Source organism: Bacillus rossius, chromosome 1, assembly GCF_032445375.1.
Source record: "Bacillus rossius redtenbacheri isolate Brsri chromosome 1, Brsri_v3, whole genome shotgun sequence".
Taxonomy (NCBI): domain Eukaryota; kingdom Metazoa; phylum Arthropoda; class Insecta; order Phasmatodea; family Bacillidae; genus Bacillus; species Bacillus rossius.
The window spans coordinates 170,010,800-170,034,420 of NC_086330.1; the positions used below are offsets into that span (position 1 = coordinate 170,010,800).

Here is a 23,621-nt window from a genome sequence, read left to right on the forward strand (position 1 = left end):
TTATCCAATCGGATGAATGGTATAAGAACGCATACGGACAAAAATTGATGATATGACAAAAGTGTGCGTTTAGAATTCAAGGCAACTCTATCTATTGACGAAGTTAAGAACAAAATTGTTATTACCGCCTTTATTTTGCTAGCCGCTGCGAGCTCCACTAAGCGGGCTGGTCTCGCCAAGGAGAAATATATGGATTTGCCAGACCTTACTATGTGCATGATCGTGTGGCAGAAATAGAGAAAAAACACTTACTATTTGTATGTCTATGACCTTTCAGTTTTTATGTTATAAAATAAAATAATCAATTTTTCACTCCTTTAGGGATTGAATTTAATATTAATATGTGGTATATGTGTTAATTCAGGTTATGAGCCCACTGTAAGCCAAAGTTCATCCAGATCTGTTCCGCTGTCTAAACTTTCACATTTATAATTTTAGTGAGATTACCTCACTTTGAATGACGGTTTGAATAACATTATTAATTTAATAGACATCTTTATTCTTCACGGCCAGGATAGCTCGTTCACTTAGCCAATCATGATTCCCATACCTAATTTGAATATTAGGAAATACTTTTTCGATCAGTTCTTCTTTCGATGTTACTAAATTACAAAAATTATCAGGAAATGATATTCGTCTTGACGTCCCTTCGACTGGCAGCTGTCCGTTCCCAATGTCCAGTAATTGTCGTGAGAATACCTCGGCTGATTGATCGTTCTGCAGCTGGACACGCATATTCGTAGTCAACTGCAATGTACGTACATGTCGCCACAATGTTGAAAATTTCAGGCAAGCGTTTATTTCGTCCGCTAAAATCTCCTGCGAGCAATATCAATGCATTCCCGAATGTTTGAACGTTTCAACGCAAATCTCTAAATGATCGATCAAGAGCTTCTAGCGATTTTTTTATGTGCTGTCGTACATTCATCCCAAACAATGAGCTTGCATTTTTGTAAAACTTTTCCCATACCGGATGCTTTGGAAATATAGCACGTGGGAGTCTCGATGATCTGCATGTTTAATGGCAACTTCAGGGCTGAATGAGCAGTCCTCCCACCTGGTAACAATGTCACAACTATTCCAGACGAAGCGAGAGCTAAGGCTATGTCATTTTTTGATCGAATCGTTGCCAGAATCAATCTGATAAGGAATGTTTTCCCAGTTCCTCCTGGCGCATCCAAGAAGAAGGTCCCCACAACTCCGCCATTTATTATTTGTATTATGTTATCATAAATGCCCTTCTGTTCATGCGTTAATTTGGGAATGTTTGATTGGACATAAGACTGTATATCACCGGTGTTGTAACTCTGTTCACTGCTCAAATCCACATCGAATGAAGCAGTCGCAGCTCGGGTGGCTGTTGGCATTCCCAATTGACTAAGAACATTATTTGCAATAGCTAAGCACTTGTCTTCAATATTTATCATTGTTTCATTGTGAATGCCTTCTGTAAATTCCCTGGACATATTGTCATTTTCTAGGCGTACTCTATGCAAAATATCCTCAGCCATTTTCGATCGATATCTTTTCCATAACACTGTGGGAGATGGAAAGCAAGCGGGCATTATAATTGCGAATTATGCGTGAATTCGGTTTGGATGTGCCATGTTGAACGCGTCATTAATACATATATCCCACTGTTGGTCGTTTTCAATAAATCCAGAGCTTGACACGCATTGCGAAAGTGGCATGTGTGACACCGTCAACAATTTTCAACTGTTCGAAAGATCTAGGATCAGGCACATTTACCAACAGCATGCGAAGGAAAAACACTCACCTTGATTAGTATGCACTGTATAAAGTCTACCAATTGTATTTTCTCTGAAAATGCCAGGTTGACCGTCGACTGGCTCCCCTCGTCTGCATCGTATGAATGCTATTTTAGTTACATTCCACGTGTAATAAGAGGGCACCTCTGAGTAAATCAATGTTCTGGCGAAAGCGTCTTCCTGACATAACGTGACGAAAGCAGTCAGTGTTGTACCGGGTGGATTAAGGGCGCTTTGCTGCACATTTGCATATGTGACATAAACAAGATGTCCATTCTCGAAATATACTGCTGAATAAACCACAGCTGGATGGCGTTCATGCATGAGAAATGAAAAAATTCGCCTTGCAGCCTCATTGCTGCTTATATACATTCCAGACTGGTATTGTGCAATTTCATCGATAACTCGTACTGCATTTGTCACTATTTTCTGGTTGTACATCAAACACTGCCATATCGCTGCCCTCATTCACATACTTACATATGTATTTAATCGATTTGACAGAATTACAATATTCTACATTTATGTGTGCTTTGTATGTTTTTGACCACAGAGGCGAATATGGGACCAACCAAAGGTTGTCTACATTAACATCACCATTTCGCATGTGTATAGTTGCCTAATTCCCGCCATCTTCAGTTGATTGTCTCCCATACCGAGGATATCCATCGTATCCTGATACGGTGTTGGCTGTAAATGCTCGAGGATATTGCTTAGAGCATTTCCCGTCTTCCATGCATGGTGAATTCGGATTTGGTGTAATGCATGGTCCGTGTATCATGTTTTTGATAACAACTGCATGCATATCCTTATCGACGTCAGCCCGTGGCATCTCAGCGCATATCACATCGTCGATTTCGTCTGAAGTTATTTTATCGGAGAACCAGATTATCATATGCGCATGAAGCAATCCTCTCTTTTGCCATTCTCCTGAATACATCCAGCAGCGCACAGATCTAAACACTTCATGTTTCACAATGAAATCCATTAGAGACTTAAGCTTTTGTCTGAAAACACATGCTGTGATGCCATGCCTATTGACAGGTGATTGCCCAAGAAGTAACAGCTGCTGTATCTTGTTCCAAGCTGAAATGCATGTGAAGGTGATAAATAAGTCTGGACGCCCGTAATGACGAACATATGCCATTTATTCTTGAGCACATTCCTGCATATGACGTGGACTGCCTATGAATGAAGATGGCAAAATAGTTAGCTTTTCAATGTTGGTTGTATACCGTCATTCACAACTGCATCTCGCAAATGAATGTATTCTTTGGAGCAAAGTTTGGTCTGTTTCAAACGAAAGAACAGCAAACGTTCCGTTTCAATTTTTGCATACAATATCCACAATGTACTGGTGAAACAACTGACGGCATATCAAATTACAATTGTCCTCGTTCCTCGAATCATTAAGCGATAGGCGTAAATGTTCATTGCGCTGCACTTTTTATTTATATCTGCATCATTTTCACATTGAAATTATATCCATCGGCACCATCCCAGAATATAACTGGATATTTCAAAACATCGTAACAACGGTGAGTTTCTGTAACGTTTATCAATTGACCGTTTCTTCGATGGAGAACAATATCTCTAGGTTGGAACTGTCCTTCGACTATGACAATTCCTACTTCGTGTATAGTTGGAGCATTATATCTCCGGACATGTTTTCCAGTGGGCGTTTTGTCGGCGTGAATGACAAAATTGTGGTTATTTGATGGTATCATATCCATTGCCATTTTGAACAAACGCACCAAATTGTTTTCTTCGTGAAGAAGCTCGTGTAATTTCGAAATGATGGATCTCCTTAGTGAGGCATGTATTCGACAACGTGCAGCGACTTCATCTCTATAATCACCGATGAAATAATTTTGAAGGAATTTATGGTAACCACCTGGGAACGGGAGCAGGGAGCCAACTTTGTGATATATTTGTCCTTTGATTTTGAAAGTTGACATGAATTGAGCAGTCACAATTTCCGCACCAAACGATGGCATTTGGAAGCAAGAGTTATATTTCCTGATGCTCGATAGGAAAAGCTTCGATTCGGCGGTAGATCCAGCAAGTAGAGTTCTCAGCGGCTCTGGTAGTGCTTCAAGATGAGGCAATTTGATTTTTCCCTTTCGTATCATTATTGAACTTTAGAGCCTGGCTGTAGGTACAGACATGACTCATTTGGCCAATGACAACAGCTGGTTTGTACCGGAAATCAAGACGATTGTACTGTAGATTCAGAGCTGCAGTTCTTTGGGTACGTGTTTCAGTTATAATCGACGCCTCGCGTCCATTCCGTTGAGAACGAACCAAATCGGTTGCTACAGAACGCGACTGCCTTGCTCCCAATAGTGCATCCTCAAGCTCGGCTGCTCGTCTCTCTGCTGGTTCAGTCTCTCGTACGGATGCCCGCTCTTCCTCAGTCATATTCGAAAGCCGTCTTCTCGATCCTTCTGTGTGGCGCTTGCGACGACCCAAAATCGTTTTTCTGCGAGGCATTATTTTGGTTTTCACTGGAATAGAAAGAAGTGATAAAATTATAACCTATTATGGCTGTCACACCTCTTGTTTGAAAACAATGAGAGATAGGACAAAAGGTTTAAACGAAGAAATTTAAATTTTTAAAAGGCCAAAAAAATTTAATTAAACTTTTTTCACCTATCTCTCAAGGTTTTCATATCTGCAGATCGACAGCAATGAGACAAAGGACAAAACTTATTGGCAAGTAACAAAAATTTCGATACAAAGTACACAAAGCTCAATCTGTACTTAAATTTTTGCGAACAGCACAGTGAAATCCCAATGCGACCAAAAAAATAAGCACTTCAATCAAGATGTTGCCTGTTATAGGGACAAAAATAATATAATAAAGATTCTGCAATTCTAAGAGGGCAAAAACTTTTATTAATATTTTTTCTGTCCATCCCTCGTCATTTTTACAACTCCATGTCGACAACAGTTATACACTGGACAGACAGTATTGAAAAGTTGTTAAAATTGATAATATTAGTCAAATTAATTAATTAAAATAAATAAGTAATATATTTGTTAAATAAAATAGTAAAATAATTATAAAAAATAATATTTTTTCTGTCCATCTCTCATTCAAAACATAACCTCTTCTTACGATTTGTGGAAACGTTTTTTTTGTCACTAAACACTGTAATTTGGAATAGGTAATGTTTCATATGCGACCACGAAAAAACACTTCAATCAAAATGTTGTAAGGACAAATAATTATAATAAAGAATCTTAAATTCTCAGATGGCAAAAAATTTTATTAAATTTTTTCTGCTCATCTGTCGTTTTTACAACTCCATGTTGACAACAATGAGACCAAAACATACAAAATTGAAACGTCGTTAAAAATAAATAGTATTAGTTAAATTCATGACATTAAATACATAAGTAAAATATTCGTTAAATAACAAAGCTAAATAATAATTATAAAAAATAATATTTTTTCTGTCCATTTCTCATACAAAACATAACTTATACTTACGATTTGTGGTTACTTTTTTTATTGTCAATAAAAACTGTAATTGGGAACAGGTAATATTTCACACGTGACTGCGGTTCTCGTTAGCTTGGTATAGAGTATGTTCCTTTCACTTCCGGCAGATGGCTCGGTTGCTGGTACACAGCTGACCGTTGCGGGTATGTAACTGACGCGAAAAATAGAGAAAAAACATCTTTGAAGCGGGTTGTATATCGTGTCGAAATTTGAGCTCAATCGGTACAGAAAGTTTTGAGTTTTTGAAGCGTACACAAACCAACTTAACATTTTATATATATATATATATATATATATATATATAATATTAACTCCACAAGCTTCTTCTCATTACTCTTAAATAAACAATATAAACTTTATAACTCTAAAAAACAATATAAATTGAGATAATAGAACATTCAATCTTCTCTAGAAATTATTGTGGGACTATGCTATGTTATATACACGTACATAATTTCACTCAATTATTTTTACTTTGTATTCAAAGTTTTATTATTGAAAATTAGTTAATATAAGATTTATTAAAAATATTTTCAGGACGTGTTATTTTTTTCATGAAAATAACCTTATGCTAGTAGGTTTAAATGTGTTTTCTTCTATTTGTCTCACAAATAATATTTGTTCTATTTATCTCAGAATGAATATCTCCTGTAGATTGCACATAACTCTTTTCTGATAAAAAACACATATTATTGCAAATAAATATAAATCTATACTTTATTTTTTTAAAAAAAAAAGAAAATAAAACAACTTATTTAAAAATTTAGTATTTTGTAGTTTGACTCAATTTTAGTCCGCAGCGAATTGATAACTATCAACACTCTCCTGTGAAATATTATTTTGGAAAGAACTGTAATTTACCTCAAAAAATGGACTTTTATTTTCTTTTGTAATTTACTACTTTTAATGAAAATTTGCTCATCACAGGACATGCTGAAAACAAAGTACGTTTAATTTGTAACACCAACATATTTTTTAGGGCTTTTTTTGTGCATGTTTTTGATACATTAGGTTTCCTATAACGATTTGTGTCATCCTACATTGGGACCTGATTAATTATTATTCATTCACTGTCAGTTGAGGTCTTGGGGTTAATAAATTGAAAAACCCATCAAATATTATTGTCTGATTATCAAAAGCTTCACACAACAATCAATAATATATTGTATTTTATACTGCGAGTGGGAGACAGTAAACTATTCGATATTTTTACTCATTGATGTAAATTACTTTTAAAATATATTTCTATTTAAATATTGTATTTTTATGAGCTGTAAAAGCATCTCAAAGCTGGGAAATCATCCACATATTTATCCGTAAATTGGCCAAAAGTATTTTTACGAAGAGTAAGTTTGCGATTTTTATCTTCTTTAATTACAAACACACTTCTCGAGAAATATACACATTGGTTACTTTTATTACTTTATTATACATATAATATGTTATTACATCGTTGTTAATTACGCAATATTCATGACTGTTAATGACTTCATGTTTAAATGTTTCCATTAATTTGTCATCAAAATATGAACACTAATGCAAAAATAAATTTCAGTGGGGCAAAATTTTACAACCTGTAAAAAGAAACTTTCATAGTAGATTTTTTTAAAGGACTCCGATGCCGAAAAATAAGATGTTTTTGGGGAAAGTTATAGAATGACTATTTGAAAAAAAAAAGTATCTATTTTTAAATAGGCCAAAATAATTATATTTAATCAGACAGTGCTAGCAGTCGCCTGCGAAATTTGGTCAGAAAACATGTAATTTGTTGTTATTGTAAGATGTTACTGTACAGCCATGAAAAAATGCACTTTTTTACGTCTATGTTAATAGTAGATAATTGTAACAAGCAAAAATAAATGTTGTTCATCATTAGTCGTTACATAAAAACTTAAGAGACTTAATCTAAACTTTTTTTGTTTCCGAATATGTAGATTATGTAACGAAACTGCCTAATAGGAAATATAAAAAAATAGATATGTATACATTAAGGGATTACAATTCGTGGTAAGCATAATTTTTTTGTATCGTTAAATATTAAGTTTCATCGGAGTTACTTTCAGCGGAGAATATGTTATTCAGAGTCGTATCGACGGTCGATTGCTTTGTCGTAGATCGTCGACAGATAACGAAACATCCAGAGGATCTTCCGCGGACCACTTGTTGGGCACCAGGGATGTTATCTGTGTGCCTGTTCCGTTTTACCTTCCTCACCCCCCCCCCCCCCTCATCCCTTTATTTTCTTGCTATAGCTTTGCCAAGAACTCGCGAACCGCGTCATTGAGCGTTACGGGATCGTTTTTCTCTCCCACACCCCTCCACCCCTGCCATTGCCTTGCCCCATGAACGCTTCTCGCCTCGCAAGGCCGCGTGCGCGCTACATAAATTCCAGTTGTTGGGCTTCGCGCTATCTCCCGCAGTCAAGAAGTTCTCGAACGCCACGGCCGATGAGGGTGGGGTTGTGGTTTGTGTGTGTGTTTCTTGGAAAAGGGGGAGGGGGGGTAGGAGGGCTGTTAAAACTCGTTTTCACGGCAACTTGCCTGCCAAATATTCCGCGACGCAACCATCCCTCGCCCCAACGCATTTTCTGTTTTCCCTTCGCTTTTGCCTTTCCCCTCCCGCTCTTATTCTTGCTGCGAGCGTTTCATACTTTAATATTTTGTTGCTGCCGGGGGATCTGTAGATTAAAACCATTACAAGGCCTCCTCTTAGAAAAACCTTAAACAGAAAATAATTAAATAATTCAGTTGTGTTACATAACGCCTCTAAAAATAAATAAAAAATAATAATAATTGCGGTATTTATGTTGCGAAACTTCTATTGTCATAGTAAGAACGGAAATTTTATGATATTTAGCCAACATAGATATTATAATGACCAATTGATGTTCTTTAGTTACGCGCTAAATATCTTGTGAATAATTCTTTAGACTTGCAATCTCAAGTTTAATATATGAAACTGGGCTGGGTTCTATTTAATACCACTCAGCTGGTAATGGATAAAGAGGCTTTAATTTCAATATATATTTGACTTGGATACGTGGACGGGAAGGATAGTAAACTGTCAGCTACCGCTTGTAGGAAACACTATTATTGTCTTCCTTTGATCCTCAGTGAGGCTCGCACTACCGTATGACTGCCATACGTTTTGTAGAAAAATCAAATAAAATTCAACACAGACATTAATCACATAAATATAATAACGTTAATATTAAAGGAACCATGATTATAAATGTTTACATTTACGCATTCCAACACTGGATATATTTCAATTATTATGTTTAAAAGCAATTTAAATTCAAAACATCAAATATTTTCTTCTTTGTTGACCAGCTGACGAGTGTGATATCATTTAGGGTATTCGGAACCGTAAAAGATTTACAGAACCGGAAATTTCTGTACTTGTCTTCAACGGAACCGAGAATTCCTGGTACTATCGATACTAGGTAGTTTTCATTTTTTTTATTAATGGTGCAGCAGTCGGTTATTAAAGTAGTAATAGTTAGTTTTGAACAATGAAACAAGTTTATTGACCAAAAGAAAAAAAGGTACAAAATTGAATAATTTTTTTTATTGCAAAATGTATCTACTTACTTGAACAAATCACTTTATTCTCAGCCTTACTCTCATTCTTTAACTTAAAAACATAAATATATAACTTAAAAAATAATTGTTTGAACGCATGCAAAATCACAGAATTATAAACATAAAATAGCATTTCTTCTCTTCATAACAAACCCCAAATAAAGAAGATTGTTATTGAAATAATATTGGCGCACCCCCCACAGGCACACACACGGCAGTTCGAACACCGACTGCCTGAGGAGCGCCCGACCGGCACGGCAGACTCCCCCCCCCCCCCCCCCTCCAACAAAACGATCGCAAATAAAAGTAACCTTACCGCGCAATACAAATGAAATTTTATTTGGTCGATGTAGAGTCCTGAAAGTACCGAAAAAACCGGCAATCGACTTTACAATTACCAGTTCTTTTTCTATATTAAAAGTGCTGGTTTTTCCCGGTAATTTCCCGGCTATGAACTATAATACCGTGGTAACGTGACGAGACTTCAATGGCAACAATTAATAGTCAGTAACACCAGTTTCTGAAAGTAGTACTAGGTATGAGCGTCGTACTTATTTAGACGCCTTCAAGTGAAATATCCTTATCGATCTGCTGGTTTCTCTAGCGACCAACCATCCTAAAGAATTCGCGCTCCTGAGGTCACAGTAGGCGGAGCAGTTGCTTGGTATATCTCACACCTTTTGCTAGACTCCTAATTGATGAGCCTTGATTCTTTATGTAAGTAGTTTGGAGCCGATTATGATTTTAGAAGTCGTCATCTTACAACAAACAACTGAAATGTGTAAAAATTAATTTTTCTAAAAGCAGGGATTATTGTAGACAAATATATGATAATATTCTCGAATCCACGTGTGAATTTACGGAACAATAATTATTAATTGTTTGTTCAAATTTTTCTTTAATAATCTGCGGTTGGTAACTAGCTATTGAGAAAAATACGCTTTTACTGTGAGACAAACTGCAGGCGTAAATTGCATCGAGATGTAATTATCTGAATTTACCCCTTTGAAATCGCTGCACTGTAGGTACAATCAACCTATATAATTGCAGAAGGTATTGTCAACTCTTCTATTTCGCTGCTGTGGTAATATAGTCATAGGAAAAAATGTTATAAATTCCAATCAAAGTTCTGTCTTTACAGTAACATGGTTTGACCCTAATTTTAAATGTTATGAGGACTCTGATAGCAATATTTTTTTTGCTAATATTATAATGGTTTTACTGTCAATACATTATTTAGAATGTCATCCATCTTAATATCAAGGTTTTTTATTTGCTTTTCATTGAATTCAATATTCCCTAAGTGCCTATCGCAGCATTTTCTTTAAATAGTGTTTTATACTTTATACTCATACTGCCTTGTCACTGATATTTATTTATTTAGTTTATGAAATATAAAACTGCATTTTATTCGGGTTAGTTTTTTTCTCATATTTATCGTTAAGTTTCGCTTAAATAAGTAGGTATATAAAAACTCTCACGATCAAATACACTTTCATGTTGAGTAATCATTCACTACCTACCGCGGTACAATTAGTTATAAATTTAATAAAAGATTAATCGCATTTATTTTGTCATAAAAATGACAAAAATTCATACACGTTAGCATTAGTGATACTACACCATAGATGGAAATGCCCTAGATTTGCGCAGACAAATAAGTCTTATGATCGAGATGCTACAGTGAAGTCATTCGATTTTGATAAGAGAGTACAGCTTTCACCCTAAAGACTTTTGGACCTTGAAGTTTATGTATTTTACTGACACAGAAATGCGTTGGCCCTAAATTTTGCTTTTCCTAGATGCTTGGTTATTTTACCTAAAAAATATTCGATTTTTCTTATGAAAATATTTCCTGGAAATTTATTGGCATTAACTTTGTTTGCACTCGAAAGCCTTTTTGCTCTAAAACGTATGTCACCTCAAACAAGTACCATATCTCATGCCTGCCAACCATTTGACTTGAAAAAGTTGTTGGCTGAAAACTGTATTTTCTTGTTAGAGTTTGTCCTAAACTAAGTGTGCCTTTTGAGGCTGTCACTCCTTTGTGTAGACCAAACGAGTTAGAAGCAAACTATGGTATGTGTTCCCGTCTGGCGGTCACCTCCGCCCATTATGTTATCCTATGGCCAGCCTTTTTCCACCGTGCCTAAGTGAAAGGTACAAAATCAAACGAAAGCCGGTAGGCTTGCTCGATAACCTCCCGTCGTTCCCTTCCGAAGCAGTAGTCGCTGACGTCTTTTGTTTTCTGTTTCAGGGCGAGGCGGGCGCGGAGGAAGGACAGAGGGTAAAAGGAGCAGCTGCTTCTCCTCGCGCTGTGTCGCGGCGTGGCGTTCTCCGTCTCTCTCCAGAGCGTATCTTCCCTCTGCGCACCTACTCTCTCTCTCTCTCTTCACAGGGGGATGCAGGGGCTAGGCTCGCGGCGTGTTGACTTAGCGACTCACGTCACGGCCGGACGCTGAAGACTTCCGCGTCGCGGATCACCCCTCCATCCCTTGCTTTTACCCTCCCTTCTTCAAACCTTTTTTACTCCAGAGCTTCCCCTCCTCAGGTGAGAACCTTTCTCCCTCCCGATACCCAAAACTCTCCCTCCGTAAACGTTCAGTTGGGACTGGCACCACCGCCGCCCGCGAAAAGCGCCGGAGAAAAGAGCGCGCGATGACAAAAAAAGTGACGCCGGGCTAGCGCGTGCGTGGACGCGTGCGTGTGTGCTGTGTGGTGCGCTGCTTATAATTTGAATACTAAAAAAAGGGGTGCAGGGTAAGAAGTGAAAAATATACATACATACAAGGTGGACGGGAGCGAGAAGGGGAGAAGTGCGTGTGCTGCCATGAAGGCCGGTGCGTGATGGTGGAAAGGCGGTTGCCATGACGATGACGACAACAAAAGTCTTCCTGTGCACGCTGACGGTCCTGCTGTTACACGTCACCTGCCGCTCGCTCGACCTGGGTGAGTGCACCTCCTCTTATCAGCCCTAGCCTGCAATGGCTGCACGCGTTTCCAATTACACACTTTCACTATTTTTGGTTGAGAATGTGCAACACGGTGCACTAAAGCTGCTTACAAATCAACAACACTGATTTTTAAGCTATCTACAAAACTATGGAAGTATTTTTAAAAAACTTTAATTAATAACACAATTTGTATATGACGTGTAATCTACATTTAAAAAACACATACTTCTGTGTCAAAAAGCTTCATTAAAAATAACCTATGTATTGAAGCCATGTATCTGAAATTGCTTGCAGGACAGAACCCCACTTATCTAAAAACACGACCCTGTTTCCTCTTACGACGGCAGCTTATGAGAGAAACCTCTATTGCAGCGCGCTCTTGTTCTGATTAAGACACATCTTTAACAGCTATTTCCACGGAAACTGTAGAAGCAATTGAGATGGAGCTGCTTTTAAAAACTAATTCAATTCATTGTGAAAATTGTTCACGCTTTCGTCCCCCATCTATCTTTAATAGAAAAAAAAATTTCCGCTGGTCAACTTTTTTGTGGGTCAGTTTGTGAGAAAAAGCATTTAAATATATTTAAAAAAATATTTCAGTGAAACCTGTACAGTTTTTGTCTTAACATTTGTTCGGTGGCGTCCTAAGGCATTAATTTATTAATAAAAAAATCTGAATGAAATACACATGTAGGTTATTATTGTACATCTTGGAGTACTTCCAAACAGTTCGCAGTGAATAAGTTATGTTTTTTAAATTTTATCGGAAACTTTAAATATTGTTAAGTATTCAAAATAAGCATTGCCTGATGCGTATTTCGATGCTATACAATATGAAAAAGAGCTTGGTCCAAAAATTAAAATTTTAATTTCGTTTGATACTTGGCAACAATGCATGAAGAAACAAGGACAGCGCTAACGGCAATCGGCGTGTCTTAGAGAGTCCACACTGCAAACTTAGAGTGGGATGCTCTATAGTTTCAGCCATCTTGTTTCTCACAAGGACCTCTAGAGTACACTGCTGTGACTGTTGAATCTAAAGTTGAAGTTACATATGAATAAAGTGTTATTAAAGTCTTAATAGGTAATGTGTTTTTTACAACAACGTAATTTAAATTATTTATTTTGGTATGATTGATTTCGAATCACCGGCTCTGTTCGTTAGAAAATTTCCAACTCAAAACATTTACTTTTAACCGTTTGGCCATCTTGATACGAACGAATTTGTAGTTCTTTTAGGGATGGGTTCACATAAAGTAAGATTATTGTGAGAATCATGTAATTTTTACAAGTCCCCCATAAACGAAAGTTTCTTCGTGGAAACTAGGTATAATCGCGTGATCCGAGTTTTGTGTCTCGTTACAAGCAGTGTAAACATCCGCCATGCGTTCTGTAAACTCAAAACAAGATATCTGAAATTTTTTTAACACTCCAAATGATTAATGTGAGTTATTGTTCGTTATATTTTAACTTGGTATCCGTAAATGGTGGAATATATCCGTAAATTTATGAAGATCGCTGGTTGTTAATCCTAATTTTAAGTCTCGGTTACACATTCTATTTTGGTTATATTATTTTCTCTTCCTTTTTCTTAATTAAGGGCTATTTCGGAAAATTAAACACGATACTGTACCGTATTACAATATATTTTATAAGTGACTACTAATATTACTCTAATGTAACTTGACGATCTTAGACTTCAGAGCAATGATAAAACAAGAATATTAACAGTATCACATTGATCATCAACACTATGAGTTTTGTAATAAGTCAAAGTACTGTAGTTATTTCAGGTAAAAAGCAACATATATGTAAAAATAAGACAATCAAAACAAAACCGACATCATGAAATTATTTATACTTAGTTCCTTGTTGAAAACATACAATAAAATACATAGTTTTAGTAATAATGAACATACATCATTTACTGTAAAAATATATGACTAAAGATCATTTATAAATACGTTATGTGAGTTGCTTTCAATGAAATAAATTTAAAATATATACCTAAAACAATAATTATATAATGGCCGAACGGCTACTTTTGTATGTAAAATCTATACTAATATTATAAAGATAAAGAGTTTGTTTGTTTGAACGCGCTAATCTCAGAAACCACTGGTCCGATTTGAAAAATTCTTTCAGTGTTGGATATTACATTTATCGAGGAAGGCTATAGGCTATATTATATTATCAATAACATTAGGGATCCTTCCTAAAAGTCCAATTTAGAATCAAATGCGTTGGAGGGGGCGCACTAGATGCCTTATCATTCTTAATTTTCTCATACAAATAAAAAAAACACCCGTGTGATATTAACAACGAAGCAATCAGTACCCTCATAAGAGTTCAATTAGTATTTAAATACTTTTTTATCACTTTAAATCGCAAACCTAAACTATTGTTTTTTTTTCTCTCTCTGTGTTTAATTTGTTTTTTTATTGCCCTTTTTTTTCAAGTATATATATTTTACAGACTTGAAACTTCACAGTAATGTTCCTTATTTTACGCAGGATGACATTTTCCGAAAATTAGATCCCATGGGTGGTTAAAACCAGGAAACAGTGGGTACGTTGTCTGCATGAGAACAGGATTTTGCATTGTTCATGCCTTCTGCATCTCCATGGCAACGGGCATCGCGCGGCAGTGGCGTACCCACAAGGAGGAGCATGTTTAATGAGCGGCGCAAGAGTGATCTGCCTGTAGACTGCCGTAGCGAAGTACGGGTACATAAGTTGTACGTTGCGTGCACGAGTCGGGAAACCATCGGTGCTATTCATTTTCTCTCCGGTACATTATACAGCATTGTAATAAATTTTCACTGAATTTTTTTTATTTACCATTACTGTAAATGGGAGATGTGGCTTAATTTTTTTCCATTAGTATAGCCGTGCGAAGCCGGGTCGGGCAGCTAGTGCCTAATAAAGGTCGGAAACATTAAAAATAACAATCGTTCATTCAATTTAGATCAGTTTATAAGCTTTCGAAAATAACAACACACTGTTAATAGTTTACTGATATTTTTAAGTAATGGGGTTCGCTTCGTCTATCTGAGGCTTAGTCATAGTCACAAGAAACTTTCAATGGACCACTGAGTGTGTGTAAGAACCAAATTTACAGATAAATTTCAGTTTCAAAATTTTCTGTTTCACTCATAAAATGTATGTGTTAGATAAGACTTTTTGCTGATAGTCAAGTTTTAATAGTGTTTTATGATCGCGATAAACTCATACACAAGCAATACTGTTTATTTAATTAGTCCAACGTATGTGTATAAGTGAGGCGAAATGTGCAGAACAATGTACTCACGGAAATTGCCGCTCACTTAACAGTATCGCAGATGATCACATATTTTTATATATAAAAACACTTAACTTTACTAAAACACTTCGCTATTGTTTCTAATAGTAAAAAGGATTGTTTGCACATAAATTTCAGTGGATTAAACACTACATAATACCGTAGCATTACTCCATATTAGACGCTAAAACATTCTCTTTTAATAATTTAAAATGTTCGTACATTAACTAAATGCTACTTATTGATTGGCTGGAAAGCCGTGAGAGTAAACGTTTTCCCAAATCAATATAACAATAGAAACTGTCAGCAAAGATGAGATCAGTGTAAAATAACACATAACTATTTAAAATTAAAGCATATTTAAAGTGTTACATTTCATAATATAAATAACTATTTCAGTTTATAAATATCATACCAATAGTCCTGAGAGGATCTGTGCATTGCGTTGACAATCGAAAAACAATAGTCATAGAGTTCTCAGTTTCGTTGATATGGATATTTACAAGCATAATACTGTTTATAAAGTCATAATTAATAAAATGTAGGAAATAAATAAAAATATTAAATAATATTTGTGCTGACAATTGTTTTAGTACAATACCTTCCTTACATTTGTTGTTTTGTCACTTATATTTTCAAAAGATATACATTAGTTGTAATGGGTGTAAAACGTCGCGCAAGTGATAGTAATAATTATTATAAATTACGTGACCTTTATACATAAACTATATTTAAATAAATGATAAGTATGTTGAAAGTATTCGTGACAAAACAACAAATGCAAGGAAGGTATCGTGTCAGAATTTCGAAAATAGCCCATAAGTAACAGTAATGAAAAAAAAAATATTAAAAAAAGTTAACATGGCCGTTAACAAGCCTTAATGAAGGAATTATTCTTAAATACTTTTAAATATAGCTTTGGTATTTGTCGTTGGGTAACAAATTTTTTTATCAGATATTGATAATAAGTATTTGGGAGTTTTTGAAGGTCAAGCAATTGGTAACGATTCTTATGAGCACTTGGCGACTTTTACTGCTACTAGACAATGACAAATAAATAGCTGTCGAGAAAAATTGAGACAAAACAAGAAATTCGAGCGAACTATCGTGATAAATTTACAGGAAAAGTATTCAGAACAAAAGTAATTACCTGGTAACTAAATAGATAACTAAATAACCAATTTGTCTTTTGAGACCGAGCTGCAAGGTGCAAGGCTTCAAAACGTGTTTCCTTGGAGGCTTTTCGTAGAGCTGGGCGACGTACATATAGGTCTCTCTTGTTATTCAACTTGTTGAAGGTTACGGGCGGTATTCCATTACGTTCCGGTAAGGTAGCGAATAAGCACTGCCTTGTTGGAATACAACCGTAACTTGATTCGCGGGCCGTATATCAGAACGTGTCCATACCGAATCCCAGTAAGAAAACTAATCGGCAACCGTTTCAATAAACGGTGCCTTGCGCGAGGCTAGAAACTGGTTTCAACACATTCTAGCGAACTTTTCGCAAACATCGATACAATTGTTACGGCAAAAATACTAGAGTAAGCAGCACCTTGCCACAATAAATATAGTTTAAAAAACTAAAGAAACATGCTTTTAAAGATTATCAAACTAAAAAGTAAAAAATAATTTTAAAATTAAATTTATGACAATAGTATATAAGCAATACTAGTATAAACGAGAAAAAAGCTTGAGGCGCTTTGTGCCATATTTTTTGAATATTAAGCGCCCCATGCTTTTTTCTCATTTATACTAGTATTGCTTATATACTATTGTCATAAATTTAATTTTAAAATTATTTTTTACTTTTTAGTTTGATAATCTTTAAAAGCATGTTTCTTTAGTTTTTTAAACTATATTTATTTTTAACTTTTTAGTTTGATATTCTTTAAAAGCATGTTTTTTAGTTTTTTAAACTATATTTATTTTTAACTTTTTAGTTTGATATTCTTTAAAAGCATGTTTTTTTAGTTTTTTAAACTATATTTATGTATAATTATCATAGGGAAATGAGTTACCGACACTACCTATTACCATCTGAGATAACTATTTGGAGTTGCAACGTCACAAAGAAATGGTAAAGTCTCTACGAATCATTTGCAGTTAGATGTATGGATATAATATTAGAATTTACCGGGGGGGAAAAAAAAAAAAACATTTTTTTTTTCGGCGTGGCCGGGAGTATAACCCACGATCGCTGAATCCGAAAGCTGACGTCACAGAAGTCGCGCGCCTTAGACCGCTCGGCTAACGAACGTAATGAAATGGATGGGACATTTTACAGTGATGAGTCACTTACTCTTAGTCGAAAGAGTTACAGACGGACAGACAGAGTTACAGACGGACAGACAAACATACAGGTGAAGCTAATATAAAGCATGTAAAAAAAAATCTCAAGTACTTTCAATTATTTTTAATTGTTGCAATTAAATTGTACAAAAAGTATTCCAGAATAGTTTCGCTATCATAAAGTTTCATTTGGCACACCAATAAGTTTGATACGTGGCCAGATTTTCACGATTTCAATATGTACAGGTTAATAGCACCAGCTGAGTGCCCGCCATCCGTACGAAATCAAAGAAAACGTGAGCTCTGCGCGTGAGCAACAGATATGTATCTTATAAGAATAAGTGCACTCAGAACACGGTTAGGTTGCAGTGTAGCATGTTCAACTGCTGTGTCTTAGACGTCAGCGGGGTGCTCCGGTAGGAAGGTCGCGGCCCGAAGTTAGCGCCGGCCCGCAGCAAGCGCGCCCGGGGCGACGCCCTAATCGCGTTAGCGATCCCCGAGACGCGCTGGATCCACTTAGCGGCCGGGGTGAGCCAACTCCGTCCGACTCGATTATTGTTAACCCGACGGCAGCGCTCGGAGACGCTCGAGAGCGGAAACAGCCCCTCGGGAGGCGTCACGAACGGATTGCGGATTATCGAACATCCGGAAGACGTTGTCTCGGAATGAAAAGTCTTTCCATTGTAAATTATTTAAAAACTTTTTTTTGTGAACTCAGATATCAACAATAATTAACATTTTCCTAAGCTGCAAAAAAAGATGTAGTCATTATCTAACTTAATATATGAATGTGTAAGGTGTTTTTTACATGCTTTATATTAGCTTCACCTGTATGTTTGTCTGTCCGTCTGTAACTCTGTCTGTCCGTCTGTAACTCTTTCGACTAAGAGTGAGTGACTCATCACTGTAAAATGTCCCATCCATTTCATTACGTTCGTTAGCCGAGCGGTCTAAGGCGCGCGACTTCTATGACGTCAGCTTTCGGATTCAGCGATCGTGGGTTCTACTCCCGGCCACGCCGAAAAAAAAAATGTTTTTTTTTTTTTTTTTTTCCCCGGTAAATTCTAATATTATATCCATACATCTAACTGCAAATGATTCGTAGAGACTTTACCATTTCTTTGTGACGTTGCAACTCCAAATAGTTATCTCAGATGGTAATAGGTAGTGTCGGTAACTCATTTCCCTATGATAATTATACATAAATATAGTTTAAAAAACTAAAAAAAAACATGCTTTTAAAGAATATCAAACTAAAAAGTTAAAAATAAATATAGTTTAAAAAACTAAAAAACATGCTTTTAAAGAATATCAAACTAAAAAGTTAAAAATAAATATAGTTTAAAAAACTAAAGAAACATGCTTTTAAAGATTATCAAACTAAAAAGTAAAAACTAATTTTAAAATTAAATTTATGACAATAGTATATAAGCAATACTAGTATAAATGAGAAAAAAGCATGGGGCGCTTAATATTCAAAAAATATGGCACAAAGCGCCTCAAGCTTTTTTCTCGTTTATACTAGTATTGCTTATATACTATTGTCATAAATTTAATTTTAAAATTATTTTTTACTTTTTAGTTTGATAATCTTTAAAAGTATGTTTCTTTAGTTTTTTAAACTATATTTATTTTTAACTTTTTAGTTTGATATTCTTTAAAAGCATGTTTTTTAGTTTTTTAAACTATATTTATTTTTAACTTTTTAGTTTAATACTGAACTGATTTAGGTAAGACTTAGTTCAGCATTTGTGTTACGTATAGTTACGAAATTATATTTTAAAGCAAAAAGAGTCAATTAGCTTTTATATTAATAAATTCATAGTAGGTGGGACATTAGGCTGGAATCAGTGTTAAGCCGTGGACTTGGGTTGTTATTGTTTCAAAAACAAGCCATGTTGTCGTAAAAAAACGTTGTTATTTCCGTATGATTACAAAATTTCACGCTTCTACGATATAAATTACATATCTCAATGATTTCCGCGACTGGCCAGAACTAGAGCAGACCCAATTTAAAATTTCAATTTTATTTTTGAAGTGAAGCTATTCCACACCTCTTAGCTTTATTTTATATTACTATTACTATCGTTCACGCGTTTCAAAGAAATAATAATCGCAATACAGCCATGAAGAGACCTGTCCAGCGAATAAAAACTTCCTTTGGTAGTTCCTTTAAACTTAATATTAACTAATTTTGTTTAAAGATTGTTTTCATTTTCAGTTAAATTATAACAACAATATTTGTACTTTTAGAAACATATGTACACATTATTAATGCATAGGGTAGTACAATTCTCGTTTTTTCCAAACAAAGCTTGGTTTGTCATACAGATGTACATATATATATTTTTTAAATTTGTAAATAAATAGTGACATATTTTCGCACACACAAGAAAACTTCTGCAATTGTTGGGAACTAATTTAATTGGTGGCAGGAAATGCAAAACAAGCAGCTTTTTCTTAAGAAACACGTGTCTTTCAATGAAACCATGCGAAGCTACAGGCTCAAGCAGCAGTGACCAAGTTTGAATTTCACGCGCATCTAGGGTTCATGCTAGGCTATTCGGAACAGTAACCGATTTAGATAACCAGGAATTTCGGTACTAACTAAACGGAATCTAGAATTCCCTCTACTTTTGGTACTAGGTAGTTTTTTTTTATTACTGGTGGAGCAGTCTGTGATTGAATTAGTACAAGCTAGTCTTGAACTACTAAACACGTTTTAGTGGACAAAAGTAAAAATATAAACATTTGTTACAATTTTGTACTTCAAAAAGTATTTACTAACGAGAAAAAAATAACTTTATTTTCAGCCTTACTTTCAGTCTTTAACTTTGGAAGAAAACATTTATTTAAACAAACAACAAACAAATTTTTAAACAAACAATTGTTTTAACGCATGTTAAAATACAGAATTATTAACTTAAAATAAAATTTATCTTTTCATAACAAACTTAAATGAAAAAAAATATATATCGTCATTTAAAGAATATTAGCGCCACAACCATCGACACACACACACGCGTGCGCGCGCACACACACACGTGTAAATGCACACGCTCACGAACATGCGCATGCACACAAGCATGCACATGCACACGCATGCGCACGCGCAAGTGCAAGCGTGCCCGAAAGCCGACTGGCGAATGAGGAGCGGCAGACTTGCTCCCCTCCCCCCGCCTCCCAAGACCGCCTCGTCAGGGGAGAGTATCCGATTGCAGTAACCTTAGCGCGCAAAAAATACGAAACTTTATGCTATCGATGTCGAGTACCGAAAGCACCTAAATAACAGGGAAACTTTTTTTAGATTCCCGTATCTCTTACTATATTACTGTATTATTTTACCGGGAATTCTCGGTACTGACTTCCCAGTTGCGAACCCTAGTTCATGCGTTGTGACTGAGGACATCGGGCACTGAGCCACGTGGGTCGCAGGTCGCGCGACATGCTCGAGTCCACGGATGTCGAGCACCTCACAGCGGTTGCCCTCCCAGTCTCACATTTTGTCACGCACTCATGTGAACATGTGACGCGTCTTGTGGATGTTCTCCAGCCGCCATTACTGGTTGTTATGATCATGAGGAGAAACTCCAACTTCTGAGACTAACACCTCGATTTTAAATTATTTTGGACCCACCCATTAGATGGTAGCCTTCATAATATATTTCTAACATAGCTAAATTAGTTGTGAGAAGTAATGCATAAGTTGTTTATTTATCAGGCAAACAAACCAGTGAAAATAAATTCACTTTATTTTTGTAGCCACATATTTTGTGGTGTGGCATACCATAAATACTGCATCTTCTATTAATTTATAGAATATTTTTTATTACAAAAATCATCAAGTTTTATTCACAGTTTAAATCACTTTTTCTAAGCAATTAGTCGTCAAGTAGTTAAATTAATGTTATAAACCATTGGACTTTATAATTTATCAATGTTTTAGAACAGTGTGTGGTTTATTTAATGTCTTCACTATTTACATCATTTAAATTAACCTTCATAAAAAGGTTTTTCGAAAGTACATAATTAATTCTTATTTTTTTACACATGTTTATGTATTATGTTTATATTCGAAATGTAAACATTCGTTTATTGTTGTTATGTACTCAGTTGTCACAGATATAATGTATACAAATATATGAAGTCAACAAGAATCTTTATCCTTATCCCATAGATAGGATAAGAATGATGTTCTAGAAAATCAATTTTTCCTGATTAATTTCAGAGTCAGTAACTTATTTTTCTTCTTTTTTACTGTAAACAGAGTCTCGTTTTCTTATGTGTTACATAAAAGAGCCGATATAGTTGGAACACGTAATGATTCACATTGTGTTAAGGGTAGCCTCACATGATAGGCGCCATTTTATGTATATTTTCTGTGTAAATAAACTACTTACTTACATTTTAAACCTAACAGATTCAGATTCAGCACTTTGGATTTGAACCTCCCGCTCGAATTTTATGTTGCTAGTAATTATGGGCCCACCCAACAGATAGCCCCACATGCCGCTCAAAATATGGTTTCAGTGTTCACTGTAAGAGTCGTACTTCCATATCTTCCTCCTTGTTCTATGGTTGTGATTCCAGCATCATGCAAACCTGGCACTAGATGCGGCCCCACAGGACCAACAGCTGGTTTACATTATATGCAAGTAATTTATTCCAGTGACGAATAATTCAGTAAATTCCAGGTGTTTGAATAGAAATATCTAGTCGAGTGGCTTAGTAAAACGGCGAGTAAGTTCGATCCAGTGAAATCAATATTGGGTCCCCCAACTCGTCCTTCGCTATTTACTGGAAATGTCTGGGCATTTGTTGAGTAAATATGTCAAGTATTCTAGGCCGAGTACAAAACTTAGCATGTCCTCAACCATTTACTCGCCCGGCCGATCTCTCGAAAGGGTAAAAAGTAAGACAGTAATGAATCTCTACCCGAAAACTATAATCAACAAAAAAACTTGTGAAACTAGCGCTCGTGATTTCTGCTGTCTTTTCGACTGACCGTTCACCCACGTAAGAAGCATGGTGGTGGGTCTCCAACATAGCAGCTCGACTCGCCCTGCAGCTGGGTCAGGCAGGGTGCTCGACGCTACAGCCTGGTTTACACTGGTCGAGCGAAGAGGTCGAGTGTGCTAGGCCGAGCACTCGGCCCAGCATATACTCGACCTTGTACTTGGCTTGTTCACACTGAATTGTGAATAGTATGCCAGTAGACGTGCGTGCTTTGTACAACGCAGTGACAATGTCCGGTTACCGCCGTCGGAGTGTAGTGAAACTGTGTTTAAAACGAGTGTCAGAAATATTATTAGACGAAGTAAGTGAAATTTTGGAAGAAGAAGTGAATAGGAAAAAGCGATTGTGGGTTAGAGATTGGATAAAGAGGAGGGACATGCTTGGGGCATCAGCTCTCATTTTGAGAGAGCTAGCGACGGAGGATGTGAATGAGTACAGATCGTTTTTGAGTATGACACCGGATAACTTTGACACCCTATTAGACGTAATTACCCCGAACATTAAGTGTATAGATACACAAATGAGAGATGCGTTATCTCCGCGAGGTGACGTTAACCTTCGTTGCAACTGGGAACAATTACAGATCTCTGCAACATATGTTCCGTGTTTCAAAGGCAGCTATTTCCCGTTTCATTCCGGAAGTGTGTGATGCCATCTTCGACAGTTTGAAAGAATACATGAAGGTGAGTGTTATACAGGTGTCTGCTATAACTATGAGACACCAAAATTTAAAATTAATTAGCATATCCACATTAATCTTCTATCTGCGGCAATCTCCATACAAAATATTATCTCCCACTGATTAATTCCCTCAATTTTATTCACCCGCCAATATGGCTATTGACTCTCAGCCTCCAAGCAATCTGACACAGAATATGTATCCCCCCTGCACTTACTAGCCTACACAAATCACATTCCTATGTCGTAAACATGATTTCATGTGTTATGTACTAAATATTTGGGGTAAGGACTAACAATATATGTACCTTGCTTTCAGACTCCGACTACTAGAGAAGAGTGGAATTCGATATCGACAGGCTTCCTTGATAGGTGGAACATCCCCAACTGCTGCGGAGCTATAGATGGAAAGCATGTTTTAATAGAGGCTCCACCAAACAGCGGCAGTGAATACTTTAACTATAAGGGGGCACATAGTGTAGTTCTTATGGCTGTTTCCGATTATAGGAACTGTTTTTCCTAT

The 23,621-nt window shown here is 36.1% G+C and overlaps 1 protein-coding gene across 1 annotated transcript in view; it reads left to right on the plus strand.

Moving 5' to 3' along the window:
- Window positions 1-23,621, plus strand: part of LOC134527103 (discoidin domain-containing receptor tyrosine kinase B) — a 1,309,463-nt gene that overhangs the window by 411,278 nt on the left and 874,564 nt on the right. Inside the window, exon 2 of the mRNA XM_063359455.1 lies at window positions 11,119-11,810. Coding sequence (XP_063215525.1) covers window positions 11,729-11,810 — 82 coding nt within the window. The 5' untranslated portion in view covers window positions 11,119-11,728. The remainder of the gene's footprint in view (window positions 1-11,118; window positions 11,811-23,621) is intronic.